The 15,362-nt window shown below is 51.2% G+C and overlaps 1 protein-coding gene across 1 annotated transcript in view; it reads right to left on the bottom strand.

The window, feature by feature from the left end:
• Positions 1-15,362, bottom strand: part of LRIG1 (leucine-rich repeats and immunoglobulin-like domains 1) — a 136,082-nt gene that overhangs the window by 17,535 nt on the left and 103,185 nt on the right. The window contains exons 7-11 of the mRNA XM_006865648.1: positions 14,606-14,749; positions 11,880-12,023; positions 9,914-9,994; positions 4,310-4,381; positions 3,363-3,434 (exon numbers count right to left, since the gene is read on the bottom strand). Of these exons, the coding sequence (XP_006865710.1) occupies positions 3,363-3,434; positions 4,310-4,381; positions 9,914-9,994; positions 11,880-12,023; positions 14,606-14,749 (513 nt within the window). The remainder of the gene's footprint in view (positions 1-3,362; positions 3,435-4,309; positions 4,382-9,913; positions 9,995-11,879; positions 12,024-14,605; positions 14,750-15,362) is intronic.

Below are 15,362 nucleotides of genomic sequence, written 5' to 3'. Positions count from 1 at the left end.
TTATTCACTGTCCAGCTTTCGCATCCATATGAGGCTATTGAAAATACCATGGCTTGGGTCAGGCGCACCTTAGTCCTCAAGCTGACATCTCTACTCTTCAATACTTTCAAAAGTTCCTGTGCAGCAGATTTGCCCAATGCAATACGTCGTCTGATCTTTTGACTGCTGCTTCCGTGAATGGTGATAGTTGATCCAAGAAGAATGAACATACTAGACCTTAAAATTAGCATTAGATTCTGTATTTTCATTTGACGGGCAAGTAGCACATGCTCAGAGCTGTCTGGCGGGCTGCCTACAGAGGCGCTACTGTTGGGCCTGAGGAACAATCTCGCTCAGCTTGAGGCCAACTGCCTGGAACATGTTCTGCTCTATCAGGTTCTGAGGATAGCATGGTCCTAGGTGAGGAGCCACAAAGAACTCTGTCAGACTGCCCCTTCTAAGATGTAATCAAGCATGAAAGGCTGGTGACTTTGAATGAAAATCCAAGAGGAAGTACTGAGTCACCACTGTGAAACTTGGGGGCAAAGAGGAGGGACTATTTGAGCCGCAGGAACAAACTGGGCAAAATAAATTTGACATTGGGGCCTGTCAACCTAGAGGATGTCTCACCTACCCCCCAACCCCACCTTACCCTACCCAAATGAAGCCCACATTCATTCCATCCTTGTAGGAGAAAAGAAGGTTTCCTTAAATTTAGCATGAGTTAGGAGCAACAGGACGGTTACTTAAAGACTAGACAATGGAAATGAGTAAGCCCGGGGCTTTGCCCAGACTCTCTCTACTCTTCCTATACAAACTGCAAGCACAGCCTTCCCAAGGCTCCCGCCTCCAGCCACTCCAACACTCCAAGGCTCACATGGTGTCATTTCATGATTCCAACTCAGAGTGTGTTTCTAATCATCACTTGTGGAAATTTACCCAGAGGATGACGAAGTGGGCAGTCCAACCTGCCTGGATCCAATAAGGGAAGAAAATGACCAAGTGGAATGAACCAGATCTTATCCCATCTGAGGCCTGGGCCCAGGGCCAGTCAGAGCTGGGCACGCGCAGAAACTGACCGGAAGCACAGGCAGGAGAAATCAAGCTAAGCCTCCAGACTCAGGCAGAGGCATTGTGGTGTCCATGCGACTGGGGAGCTTGACCTGTTGATCTGGCTGTCTAGCTCATCAACCCACAGTTCCAGGCCAGGATTCCTAGAGGAGCCTAGCTCTGCCTAAGTAGGAAACTGTCTCAGGAAAGTTAATTTTTTAGGAGGCCAAAAGGCAAGCTTTTCCTTCCCTCTTTCTCTGGAAACACCCTCTCTTTCCCACTAAAACAGTTCATGCCTATGCCCAGATTTTTATTGTTGTTTTTGTTAAGTGCCATCGAGTTGGTTCTAACTCACAGTAACCCTGTATAGGGTGTCCAAGGAGCAGACACTGAGTTTGAACTCCTGAGCTTGTGGTTGTTCAAAGTGACCTCGAGGTTGAGTGCTTACACCCTACGGCATCACACCAGGATTCTTTTTTATGATGAGGTTTCAAATAGAAAAGTTGAAAGAAACATGCAGTAAGCACGCATATACCTACCACCTAGATTTTTATCTATTCGTAGTGGACAATGCTAGCAGCATTATCACTTGTCTATCCATAACTCCGTCCTTCTAAAGGGCCATGAGTCTTTGGGCCCCCTTCCCTTGACTGAGAGCAATGCAGTCCTTTTTTCGTGTTATTACCCCAAACAAAGGGAGGGGAGGGAGGAAGTAAGGAAGAAGGGAGAAAGGAAGGAAGGACGGACGGACGGACACAGGAACTTAGCAGGTTTCTGCAGAGGGCTAAGACTCTTTGAGTTACACGTTGGGCTGCTACCCACAAGATCAGCAGTTCAAAGCCACCAGCCAACTCTGGGAGGCAGAGGAGGGCTGTTTATAGTCAGGGAAACGCCACAGAGGGTCTATATTATCTTAATAGGAGTTAATCTCACTTGAGGCAAATTCTCAAACCAGCTCCCCCAGCTCACTCAGAAAACTGTCCCCAGGGGCTGGCTTGGATTTTCAGTACTGGGAATCCCTGGGGCCTCAGCACGCTTAAGAAGCCAAGTCAGCCTTCTCGGGTCAGTATTATGGCTCTTGTTGTTGTTGTGAAGTGCCGTCGAGTCGGTTCCGACCCATAGCGACCCTGTACAGGGTTTCTGAGGGTGTAAATCTTTACGGGAGTAGAAAGCCTCATCTTTCTCCCGCGCAGCAACTGGTAGTTTCGAACCGCTGACCTTAAGGTTCGCAGCCCGATTCGTAACCACTACGCTACCAGAGCTCCTAGCTTATTGGTTACTGAATCGGCTTTCTGTACAGGACAAGGAGGGGACTGTCCAGCCTGCATTGGGCCCTCGAATCACTGGGTCAGTTCCTGCCAAGGCCACTGCAGTTCCAGCCGTTAACATTTGGGGTGAGTTAATTAAATGTTTGACCAAATATATAGCAGGCTTAATTTTTAAGTTGAATCTTCTGTATGGCCCACGAATGATGTCACGAATTTTGGCAGAAAAAAGGTTCCCCACCCCTGGAGTCCTGGTGTGGCGCTGTGGGGCTAATACGTCAGACTGCAGAGTCATTTGAACTGCAAGGTCGGTGGTTCAAGCTCATGAGCTGCTCCTTGGAAACCCTGTACAGGGTCGCTATGGGTTGATAGCATTTACCAACCACCACCCCTGGTATAGGAACAAGAAAGGAGTACAGGTTAAGTGCTTACAACTCTTGTCACCCAAAGTGAAAGTGGATGCCACCCCCACCATTTACCCCAAGTGACCCTGAGAATGGCCGTGGGCTGGGCTCCACTTCAACTCTGACCTCCCTGGAGCTCTCGGTCTCATTCACAGCCCACCGTGTTCTATTCAGAAGTTTCATCGGTACCAATGACTTTGCTTTAAGCAAACTCAGAAGGTGAACACTCATCAGTACATAATGAAAGGCATGATTCTCCACTGTCCACAGGAGTATACGTCACATCATTTGAAACAGAGGTCAGCAAACTACAGCGAGGCTGCGGTTGCTCTCGGCGTTTATACAGCTTATTGGCACACTGCCATGCCGCCTTGTTTGCACGCTGTCCGCAGCTGCTTTCTGCTACAACAGCAGTGTGGAGTAGCCCTGTCGGACCATGGGGCCCCCACAGTCGGAACCATTACGTGGCCTTTTAGGGAAAGGTTTGCCAACCCCTGGTCTAGAAGAGGTCCCCACAGGGTGTTTTTGTTTTTTAAATAAAAGGAAATTGAACAAGTATGTAGAGTCTCAGCTGTCACACACAGTCAGGCCTCACTGGAGTTACAGGAGTTCCTGCCTCTGAAACTCCCATGTTCTTTACAATTACCGGATCACCATTACTTACAGCTCTTTAAGGTTCTTCATCTTCACAAAGGCATCCAACTGAACAGATCGGATGGCATTCTCACCAAGGTTCCTGGAAAAGAACACATCTCACTCACACACAGAAGGCCTAGGTCCCCCCTCAAGGGTTGGCCATCCCTAAATGACATGCGTGTGAGCAGACACTCGGGGTTTGTTAGGACAGGCCTCGTTCCAGGATGAACCCCCATGTCCTTGTTGTTGTTGTTGTTATGTGCCATCGAGTCGGTTCCGACCCATAGCGACCCTGTATAGGGTTTCCGAGGGTGTAAATCTTTACGGGAGTAGAAAGCCTCATCTTTCTCCCATGGAGCAGCTGGTAGTTTCGAACCGCTGACCTTAAGGTTCGCAGCCCGATTCGTAACCACTACGCTACCAGAGCTGCTTATTCTACTCTAAGTGCTGCATGCCATAGACCCAGGGAAGAGTCCTCCTATAAGGGCAGCGTCAAAGGGAGGTACAGGCTCACTTGGCAAGTCAACATGCCAGAGTGTTCCAGACACAATTATTGTCACACTGACGCAGAAAAACTAGAGTCGCCAGCCCTAGAAGAAGGTGACAACATGAGCGCTTAGGACCACTTGGTGCCCCCCTTCTCCCCATAGTGCACCAGGCTTGGTTGGGTCCTGATGGAAGGAGAATGAGACCCGGCCTGCATGGGCCCGTATAGCAGAGCGGCGTGAGGTAGGCTGGGGGCGGAAGGTCATTCCCCAAACACCAGTTGTAATAATTAGGAGCACACCACTGCCACAGTGTTTCCAGCATTGGCAAAATAAAGGCCAAAGTTGAAGCTGCCTTCTAGTGAGAAGGAAGCAGGTGGCCTTCCCAGACAGCCTGATTCTCGGCTCACAACGATGCCATTCAATTGGTAGCAGCCGGCAGGCGCATTTGGCAGGTCTGTGGGTCAGCGAAGGTCTACAAGGTACTCACAGATGCTCCAGGCCTTCAAGCCCTGAGAAGGCTCTCTTAGCCACAGACTTGATCTTGTTTCCAAACAGAGTCCTGTAGTGCCCAAACATCCGTGGGGGGCGGGGGAGAAAGAGAAGGCACAATTATTCAGCAAGGTGCAGGTGGAGTTCTGACCTGCAGGGTCTGAAGTATGCATGCCTTCCCCTTTCTGAAATGAAACACTTTTATCTTCGTTAGAATTTAGCAGTGATGACAGACTGGTATTGCAAGCAGCATCTCGCCTCAGAAGGCCCTTTGCTACGCTAAGTGGATATCACCTTGTCCAGCCCAGCCTGTCTCCAAGGACCACCCAAGGGGGCAGGGAGGATGAGGTTCAGTGATGAAAACTCACAAACTAAAACTGCTGCCCAATCGGTAAAATGCATTCTGAGGATAGAGGTTCCCATCAAAGGCAAGAAGGCAGGACAGGAAAACAGGCCTCTGTCCAGATGGCTCTGTGGCTGTGTGCACTGGCGTCCACACTGGCAGCCAGCTGCAGCCCAGGGAGCCATGTCTACCAAGACTGCCCTCCTCTGGGCCTTCTTGGGGACGCCACGGTGCTGCAACGTCATAGCAAGATGCTGGGTTTTATACAAATCCCAGATCCAAGGATCCTCCAAGGTGAAACTCCAGTGTAACTTAATGCCCATACCCCTGAATGACACATCCACGAGAAGGTGGCTCTTCCTTCAACACAATTCCAGTCCCAACCTGAACACTAAATGTTCCCTCAGAGGCCAACATCTGCCTCCCTCCAACATGCATGGAAGTCAAAAGTCCAACAGAGCGGTATGCTGCTCTTCAAGGTGAAGCCGTGTGGGCTGGACAGTGAGATGCAGCTCTTTACTTCTCAGTATCAGAGGCTCTGATGAGAGTCCACTAGAGCACCCCCTGCCATTCCCTGCTCCTGGCATAGGGGGATCATCTGCTGGTGCCTCCTGGAAGGAAGGTAGAGCTGACAATCAGATATGAGAGCTCTTAAACTTTAGTCCCCACCAGCCTTTACCTAAAAGCCTTGTTAAGAGCACAGGCTGCTAGGAGCCAGCCCTCAGAAAGTCTCCCGATCAACAACGGGTCTGGGATAGGAGCTAATAAGGAAAAAGCAGTGTAAGTGGCCAGGGGACCACCCTGGAAGAAAGCCAGGCTAGACAGCCCCTCAGTGGGAAGGAGGATTCCTTGTCTAGGACCCCAGAGAAAGAGTGGAAAGAATTGGGCTAGAGGCCAGCTCTGCCTTCAGTCTTGCATTCACATAGGGTAACCACAAAGGGAAAAACCAGCTTCCCCCAACACCCCAAGGAAGCAAAGAAAGGAAAGAAGAGGTCTGAAGACAGCCTAAGGTGGCTCTGCTCCGTGGGGCTCAGGCTCCTACCTAACCGGGAAAGGTCGCCCAGGGGACCCCCACTGTCTGAAAGCCGATCAGTCATCCCTAACAAACCTTATACAAGCAACAATGGCATGAAACAAAGAAACATGAAGCAAAGAGAAATATCTGCAAGTTCCCAGACAAAAAAAAAAACAAACCATCAAATAACACATAAACCCTAAAATCCCACTAAGCTAGTGTGGAGGGGCATACATAGTTCACAGTTCAGGGGGCACAATGCTGAGATGCTGCGAGGAGCTCCTAGGAAAGGCAGCTCGATGCAAAACAAACACTCAATGCCAATTCTGTTTTTCAAATGCAGCCAGTGCCAGGCTCGCAACGGGACGCAGCCAATGCCCAGGAGCCAAGGATGTATTTTCTCAGCTTACTCCCAGGGCGCTGTGAGCCCAGGAGACCCGCTTCCTGGGGTAGCTGCACCATAGGAGCCTCCCAAAGCCCCCATTTCATCGGAAACAGACCCCTTCCCTGTCTCAGGTCCTGCACTGAGGCGGGCCATCAGCAACCTCAGACAAAGCCAGCTATGTTTTCTGCTTCTGAAGGCTAAAGGGGCAAAAAGGCCAAAGACCCCTTTGCCGTTTGTTTCTTTCAGAGGCAGTCTGTGTGAATGTGAAAACAATCTCATCCGGAAAGAGTTGTTCCCACCACATCTCAATCTCAAAGTTTCCTTTTAAAACAAATAAACCAACGACACAGAAAGCTCTGTGGCCCCACTAGCGATGCTCCCTAGACACAGACCCCAGCCCAGCAAGGACCCCTGTGATCAGGGACGTGGTAAACACACGCTGTACTGATTCATGAAATTGCCCATAAACCACAACCCAGAGAAAGCTGTGCTTTATTTCATCTGTTGAATCGTTGTCACACTGACCTCTTACAATGTGGAGAGGCTCTTATTTCCAGCAGTGACAAGAGCAATAAAGCAAATTCTCAATAATGCCAGGACAAGGATTCCGGCCTTGGAACCCCTATGGAGCAGTCCTACTCTGTCCTATCAGCAATGGGCTGTAACCATCTTGTTGACTCAAATGGTCCTTGTGCTTTCAGACATCTGAGAGCCAGGGTTTGGGTTCGACCTGGCTAGTGCTCGGGCCTGGACCAGACAGAGGGGAGCTAAGAGGCAGTTGCAGTACCTGATACTGGTCCTCAGGGACTCGGGCGGGGGGGGGCGCTGCTGGCCTGGCTCCTAGCCCCACTGAGCAGACAGTGACCTACCAAATCCTCTCCCACATCTCCGGGCTTGTCCAAGGCTTTGGGGCCGAGTACTAAGGTGACCCATGTCTCTGGGATTTTGATGACGTGCAACCATTCCACTCCTCAACAATGGATCTAGACTCTCTTTACCTCAAGCAAATTCAACTCTGCCCATTTCCTCGGGCACCCCTTCCTTCTCCACCATCCTGTGTGCCTGTCAACCCCTCCGTCCTGAGGAAGGCCAAGAAAGCTGGAACCACAGAACTGGTCTCTGTTATCCACCATACACAAGTCACCAGATGCTCCAGACCCCGCCCTCCCCCGCCCATACTAACGCTATCCGAGTATGCTCCACAGCCCTTCTGAGGGAGGGAATATGATCACAGGTAAACCAGGGAAAAGAAAACACTTCGCCAAGGTCTAGGAACATCTCGCCCTGCCAGGCACTTCCAGCTTGAAGAACTATCCAAAATGTTGTCCACAGCAGCTGGCAACATTAAGGGGAGGGCAGCATCTACCCAGTCTTGGGTGGGAGGGGTGGGGAAATGACACAATCCACACGGTCGATTCCGACTCAGAGTGGACACTAGAGTACAGAAGCGAACTGCCCCCTCGGGTCTACCAGCTGGGATTCTTTATGGAAGCAAACTTCTTTCTCCCATGGAGCGGCTACTGGATTTGAACCTCTGACCTTCAATCAGCAGAGGAATGCTGTGACCACCTACGGCTCGTATGGCTCTGCTGCCCTCCTCTTCTTTTCTGGGAGAACATTTTAATTTACGACTGGCAATTTGTGTGATAGGTGGCCACCCAGGGCCAAGCTGCCCCTTCCCACCACCCTAGGCAGATCCTCCAACAGCTGTCCCCTCAAGCCCTTTGATGGCCAGCCCAGGCGAGGTCAAGGGCACTCCCGGCACATTCACTGTCTGCAGAGGATGAGCTAGTTCCTCAGACACGACCACTCTAAAGAAGCAGCCCTTCTTGATGCCGATGCTGACATGCTGCCCACGTCATGGGGGTCCTGACCATGCAGTGGTGTGGCCATGGGCCAGAGCTCCCCAGCACTGCCCTGAGCAGACTCGGTAAGGAAGGAGATCAAGCAGCATTCGCTCACTCCTCCCTTCCTTACCCTAGCTAGCAAATGATTATTCAGCACCTACTATGTGCCAGGCAGTGTGGCTTTTCACCAGAGCTGAGCGCCAGGATCATGTAGCCAAATTCAAACACCATCCAAGGATGACAGAAGAGTATGCTGAGCCACCATGTACCAACCATCGTCCACTTCCGCCAACATGACTTCAGCTCCCTCTAGGGGACCATGCACCTTATCACTCTTGTTTTATACAAGAATTCTGTTTGCCTCTTCTTCCTCTTTCACGTATGATAGACCCCAATTGAGCAGATCTAGCTCGACTCCCAAGAGTCAGCATCTCATGTACGACAGCCTGCCATGTATGTGATGAGATTACTGCCGCAGCGTCTCCCCCAGCAGTGCTGTTTGTCTCTCCCTCTGGCTCAAGGTTCAGAGTCAGCGGGGCTGCGCAGACTCCGGCTTGACAATCTTGAGTCTAATGCCTTCTCAGGTGAGTCTCATAATGAGGCCAATTAGGAACCACTACTTTTGTGGATCCAAAATCAGATCAGATCAGATCACTCAAGGAAGGAAAATGCAGTTTACACTGACACTTGGAAGTTGAGCTAAAACTGCTGAACCGAATCCAGTGGGGCAAAGGAGGAGAAAACACCAGGACAGACAGACAGACGGCAGCCATCACTGTAGGAGGAGCCAAGGAAGCACCTCCAGAAGCCACAGTATCCAAGAACCGGGCTCAGGTGCCCTCTCCTGAGCACCCATCAAGCAGGGACAGGTACAACTGTCCGAACCCTACCCAAGAGCATGGGGTTGTCAGCCCCTTTCGGAGAGAGCGGCTCTTGTCTTGTGGTAGGAGCGGCTCCAGCATCCTGCCCACTTGCCGTTCCTGGTGCTCCCAAAGCTTGCCATGTTAATGGGGTGAGGGGATGTGGGGAAGGGAAGTTCTTAAAGGAAGAGTTAGAGGAAAAACTAACCCACACTCAACACGTGCTATCTGAACGGAAGCAAAAATGGCTTACTCTTAATTGGTATCCTCATGGAATCAGGTGTGAAAAAGCACACTTTTCAAAACAAATCATAAGCATTTCATCTACCACGACGGCTCACTGTCCCCACGCATTCCTGGCACCCTGAGCTCACCTAGTGCTTTCAAAACACTGAGCTCTCGCACACAGGGGCAACTAGGTCACCCGTAGCGGGACTGGAGATCTGCCTAGCCCCCTCAAGTCCCCTCTCTGAGTGGCTAAGACACAGTCCTGTGTGTCCTTTGGTTGCCTGGTAAGGCCAGATGCAGAGAGAGCGAGGGCCTCCTGACCTTGCCACTGATGAGCTGCATGGTTGTGGCCAAAACTCCTTCGCCATGCACCACCTAGTAGGGCCTGCCTTTGCAAGACTCTCAGATACAATCTCTGCCTTACAGAGCTACCAGTCATCTGAAGTGCTCAAACAGTACAGAACACCCCAAACCTTCTACAGTTAACTAACTATTACTATTGTCTTTGGTAATGACTGTTGTCATTTAGTATGAAGACAATACCCTTACAGAAACCACGTAACCATCAAGAGTTACTTGGTAGTTCAAGACATTTCACACATTTCTAGAAACTGAGCCAGAGGACTCAGTTCTTTGCCTCCTTTGTGCAAAGAAGAATAAAATCTGGGTGTTTGCACATCAGTCACATTAAAGCAGGGGAGCAGTCAGTGGGTACCCCAAAGCCAGGCCAGGGCAGCGGTGGGAGGACCCTGGCCCAGTGGGAAGGTGGGCTACGTCCTTCTCGGTCAGGCAGACTTTTCTCCACAAACAAAAGAAGATATTCAGGGAGCCAGGCCGCCTCCCTGGAGCCCAGAACAAAGGAGGGTGAGGGGCACTGAAGAACCATCTCCCTCCCCAGACCCACAGAACTGGAGAGATACTCACAGCTTGCTCAGGCTGTCAAGCCCAGTAAAAGCTCCACTGGTGTCTTCTATTGTGCCTGAAATCTCGTTATGATCCAGATCCCTGGGAAGACAGAAAGGAAGCTAACTCATCATCCATTCTGAGTTCTCAACTCATTCTTCCCCAAGACGTGGGTGGGGCTCACAACTTCACGGAAGCCTCCACTTTGAAACTAAATGCTTTCTAGAAGCCCAGCGGGAAGAGATGGCTAAGACATGGTCACACATCCACAGCAGGTCCCGTTTTGCCTACCTGGAGCTGACGCTAGCCTAGTTCATGAAGTTCCCTCAGGGCAGCCCCTGAGGGAAGGAGGAATGCAGACAGCACTCGGGAAAGCTCACTTGTATTCTAGTCTACCCCCAGACACTGCATCTGGCCCTACCATGGAAAATCACGCCAGCCAGAGCATCGTTTCCAGAGTGGACAAGAAACTGTGGCCAGCACATGAAGGAGAGAAACTGCGAAGAGAGAGGCCTCCCTGGGACCCTAACCCCAGCTCCAATGCTGCAAGGGGGCCTAGACCCAGAGCCCACATCCCCACACTGTTCAGGCATCAACTCTGAGCCAGGGAGGACAGCTGGGCGTTGAGTCAGACTAGTGATACACTTGCCAGGATGGGAGGGCCGAAGCCAAGCCCTGAGCCGTCTCCCGGGCTCTCCACAATGAAAATCACAAGTCGGATGAGTCAGCTTCCTCCATTCAGCCCCCACCCCACGTGGCGGCCCGGCCCCCATCGACCATCATGCCCCCACCCCCAGTCCTTGCACATGTGGGGCCAAGGAAGGGACGCTGCCTCCAGCTCCCATGAAGGCCATCAGGAAGAGTCACACGGGGGTGCGGGGTGAGCTGTGGCTGGGACCTTTCTATGACAGCAGGAAAGCTTCCGGTGGAAGGCACGTCTCCTTTCAATGGCTGCTCTCTCTAAGAGCAGAACCAGAGCTAAGGGTTTGTGAGCCGGGCTCCCTACGCCTGGCCCTGGACCCAAATGGTTTCTCTTCTCTCCGCCCTGTTCAGTCTGAATGCCCTCGGAACGGCTCATCAGGCCTTGTAAGGCCTCACCAGCTGACCTCAGCCGCTGCTTTCACGCTCCCCCAACAATAGTTTGGCCTTAAAGCCCAAAGTTCTCTCCACCAGGTGCCAGCACAAACGTCTTCCTCGCTTGGAAATCAGGGCGGGCTCCTCTCTCTGCAGTCAGCATGCTGGGAGGGAGCCTGCAGAAGCCACTGCCCACTGTCTTATGACAGTTACATGTCCCTCCTTTAGTTTTTCATGTTGTTTGGGAGTTCGTGTATGCCAACAGTTGACACTTTTTGTGGTGAAGGTCCCAGAAAATCAACTTCCTGTCACCTCACTTAATTAGGGACCTAGAGGGAAATGACATTATTAACTCCACTTTGTTATGTGACTCTTAATGAGGTTCAAGGAAGGTCACAGAACTCCCAAAGCACCTCTCTTGGTGATGAGGCATCCTGGGCTATAGTAACTGCTGACGAACAGTTGTGGCCTGAACCCCATCACCACTTGGTTCATAGAGAAAATACTCAGGACTTAAAGGAAGAAGTCACAACTGAAAGACTCCAAACTAGACACACTGACCCCCATGGCTGGTGCTCGGGAGGCTACCCCAAGCACATGGTTGGGCAACTTGCCCAACCACAAGACCCCAGTGTCCTGCCAAGCACACTGTGGGAATTACCACTTGATAACAAACACTTTTTCAAGCATCATCATCACCCTACAGGGGAGTGAGAGACAATTCTCTGTTCCACCAGCTCCTTTTCAACAGATTCTATGAATGGTGAGACCGTAGCCCTAACATGCCGGCCGTGGAGCCAAACTGACTCAGAGCCAATGAGAACAGGATCCAGCCAACCAGCTGGTTTGTTCTGCTTGGTTCTCCCAACCGGGTACCCTTCCTCCTCGGTCAAGCCAACAGTGGAAGACATACAAGATGCGCAGGCTTTTGAGTCCCTTGAAGGCGCCCTCCGCGATGTGGCTGATGGAATTATGACTGAGCCGCAAGATGTTCAGGCTGCTCAAGTCGGCCAGGCTCTCCTCGTCCAGCCGGGTAAGGTTGTTGAAGGACAGAATCCTGAGGGGGGAGGAGGCAAACGTCATAGTCTGACCATGGGCTTGTCCGCCTTTCCTTTCCCAAACACGTCTTAGTGGCATACACACAAACACACCCCGCGAGAGGAATCCCAACAGTAAAGATCACACCGCTAGGGCCAAAAACCATAGAGGCTGATGCCTGGGGTGGTCTGTAGGTCATGCAGATGGAGGGGGTCCACGAAACTGTGAGGACTACGTAAGGTCACAGAAGAGAAAAACCCTGAAGATTCCTTCAAACTGGTGTCCACAGCTGACCTGAAATCAGGCTAAGAAAAACCTTTTACTGTAGAGACTCTGCAGAGGCCTTTACAAGTGATGGTCCAACAGCCACAGCCCAGCTGATTGACTGAGCAAGGAACTCTGCTTACACTCCCCACATCAGCCAGCAGAGGGCGCCACTAGCCACTACCTGCCACGGGGGTTCCTTCACACCTTACCTGGGCACTCCTTAGCTCCCCAAGTCAGCTTCCCAGTGTGACCCCACCTACTGTCTGAAGGGCAGGGAACATGCCTTGTCAATCACAGGCCTTTCCTGAGCTTTATCAAATCCAGCCCTCCTTGCTCACAGGACTAGTCCAGTATAACTGGTACAGCCCTGGGCTGGTTCCTTGGCATATTCGTCATTTATCATTGAAAAATGGGAAACATGGGCTGAGGCAGGAAGCAGGAAAATAATTCCGAGAAGATTAATGAGCTTTCCTTTAAAGACTGCAGGGATCTACATTCCTTCTTCCCTAGAGATGTAAGTCATGGTGTCTGTCAGTCACAAAGACCTGGCGGGAGATCAAAATTACATCCTCACCTGCAATTAAGGAATTTAGCTTAAGGGAGGCGGGGAAACAACTCACTGGAAAGCAATCCTAACTCTGAACATCGGGCAACTAGGAAGGCACGCTTCCATGGACTCTTCAACGCCACACTGACAACAGAATCAGTGTCCGCCCACCAGACAGGGACACAGGAATGCGTCAATGAACAGAGTGGACCAAGGACTTCCACACCCTCAGGGAACTGCTTCCCATCTCCACTGTCCGACTGGACTTCCAGTGCTGGCCACTTGTTCTCAGTACCAGCTCCCAGTGACCTTGATAGGATTTCTGAGGGTCTAAATCTTTACAGCACAAAGCCTCATTTTCTCCTCCGGAGCAGCTGGTAGATTCGAAATGTTGACCTTGCAGTTAACAGCCCAGCTACCAGGGCCCCTTGACCACTTGTTCAAGGAGGTCACGGTGTTATCTGAAGAGCTAACACACACATAACACACGTGCGCACACATACACACATACACTCACTCACTCACTCACTCTCTAAGGAAAGCAGCTCTGGTAGCGTAGTGGTTACGAATCGGGCTGCTAACCTCAAGGTCAGCAGTTCGAAACTACCAGCTGCTCCACGGGAGAAAGATGAGGCTTTCTGCTCCGTAAAACTTTATAGCCTCGGAAACCCTGTATAGGGTCACTATGGGACGGAACCGACTCCACGGCACATAACAACAACAACAACAACAAGGAAAGTTAATGTAAGGAAAGAGGTAGTGTTAAATTAACAATGGATCTACTGAACTAGGAATGCCTGCCCTGAGCCATGCACATAAGTGAGTGTATGCCATTAATGTGACACAAGAGAACACAGAAGAGAGGAACACCCCTTAAGTTAGTCTGGGACGTTCAAGACAGGTTCCTGGCAGTCTGACAAACACTGGGCTCTTCAGGGGGTGAACCGTGTCCTAAAGTCAAGGTGAGAAAAAAAAAGAGAAGCAAGCCCATCCATACCTTCTTAAGAGAATAGAAAAGCCTTGCAAACAAAGAACTAGAAATGAGAAAAAGACGACACACATGAGGATCTGTCTCTCCCCACACCCAAAACCAATCCTGTACATCTCCTACGAATGGGTTAGAAATGGATCCCATACAAAAATCTTGGAGGTAGCCACGAAGACCATTGCCCATCCTGGGCACCAACTAGTTCAGCTGTGGCCCTGACTGGAGATGCCCATGGAGTCAGGGGCTGAGCGTCTATCAGAACAGCGTATGCACAACTGCCCAGCTGCACAGGAACTCTGAGCAGACTGCAGAAATGCACGAGGAGGAGAGAGCCACTAACGTGTCCATCTGTCTGGAAGAAGGAAAATGAAGACTACTGTTCCAAAGGCGAAGTTCTCATCATCTCCCACTCGTAGTCCAGTTCTTTCTGTGTCTGAGACAGTCCTAGGAGGAGGTACCCTTGGGTGCAGTCATTTGGGGAAGGTCATGCTGAAAACATTCCAGAACAGGAAGTGTCTCCAAACCCAACAGAGGTCTGACGGGGGAGGCTCCTCCCTCCCCTCAGTCTAATAACCAAACTCAATCCCTGTGCCTGCTTGTGGCCTCTGGGGCCTGCAGTCAGCCTGCCCGTTTGGGAGCCCGTTTCCTCCCTGGAAGACAGGGCTGTGGGCCAGCAAGCCTGGCTCTGAGCTTCCTGTGTGTGCAACACTGAGGCTGTGGCAAGGGCCAGGCCTAGAGCCTCTGGTCTCCAAAGAGCGCGTCTACCGCAGCGTCTCAGACCGGATGGGTGGGCACTTACAGCTCGTGCAGCTTTTGGCAGAAGCTCCAGCCATCACGGTTAATGCGAGAGATGGAATTGTTGCTGAGATGGAGCTGGTGCAGGGCTGTGAGGCCGTAGAGTGACCCGCTGTTCACTTCTGTCAGACTGTTGAACTCCAGGTGCCTGCAATGACAGCCACAGACAAGATGAAGCCAGTGGGAGCCTGACACGGGAGGGCACTTCACTTGGGGCGCTCATCCACCCACCCATTCAAAAGCCAGCCCGGAAGCAGCCACGGGAGGCAGAAATGAGGACACACACGTGCACGAGTGAACAGTCGAGTCGGCTCTCGTCCCCACGTGTGTAGACACTTGTGAACATGCAGGGGCTCAAAGACAGGTCAACACCAGTGGTAAGGGCCAAGACACGCTGACAGAGTCTAGATGTCTGTTTTAAAGCCAAGTGATCCAAGCAGAGGATACAGCGAGGAGAGGCCTTTAAAGTATCAGAATGAAGGTAAGAAATAGGTCTTGTCATTATCCCCATCTTAAAGAGAAGAAACTGAGGCTGAGACCGTTAGAAACTTGCAAACATTCCACAACTTCACAATGACTGGGGGTGGGGGGAGACATCCAAACCCAGGCTATCAACGCCTGGGCTCTGTACCACTGTGCCAAAAGACACACTCTGGGGTCCAACTACTTGGGTTTCAATCCTAATTCTGCCATGTGCTGGGCTGAACGACTGGGGCATCTCATCTGTAAAGTGGAAATGTCAAGAGTTATGAGAAAATGCA

The sequence above is a fragment of the Chrysochloris asiatica genome, unplaced genomic scaffold (assembly GCF_000296735.1).
Source record: "Chrysochloris asiatica unplaced genomic scaffold, ChrAsi1.0 scaffold00080, whole genome shotgun sequence".
In the NCBI taxonomy this organism is placed as follows: domain Eukaryota; kingdom Metazoa; phylum Chordata; class Mammalia; order Afrosoricida; family Chrysochloridae; genus Chrysochloris; species Chrysochloris asiatica.
The sequence above is the reverse complement of the archived record's forward strand: the minus strand, read 5'-3'. Positions and strand labels throughout refer to the sequence as shown.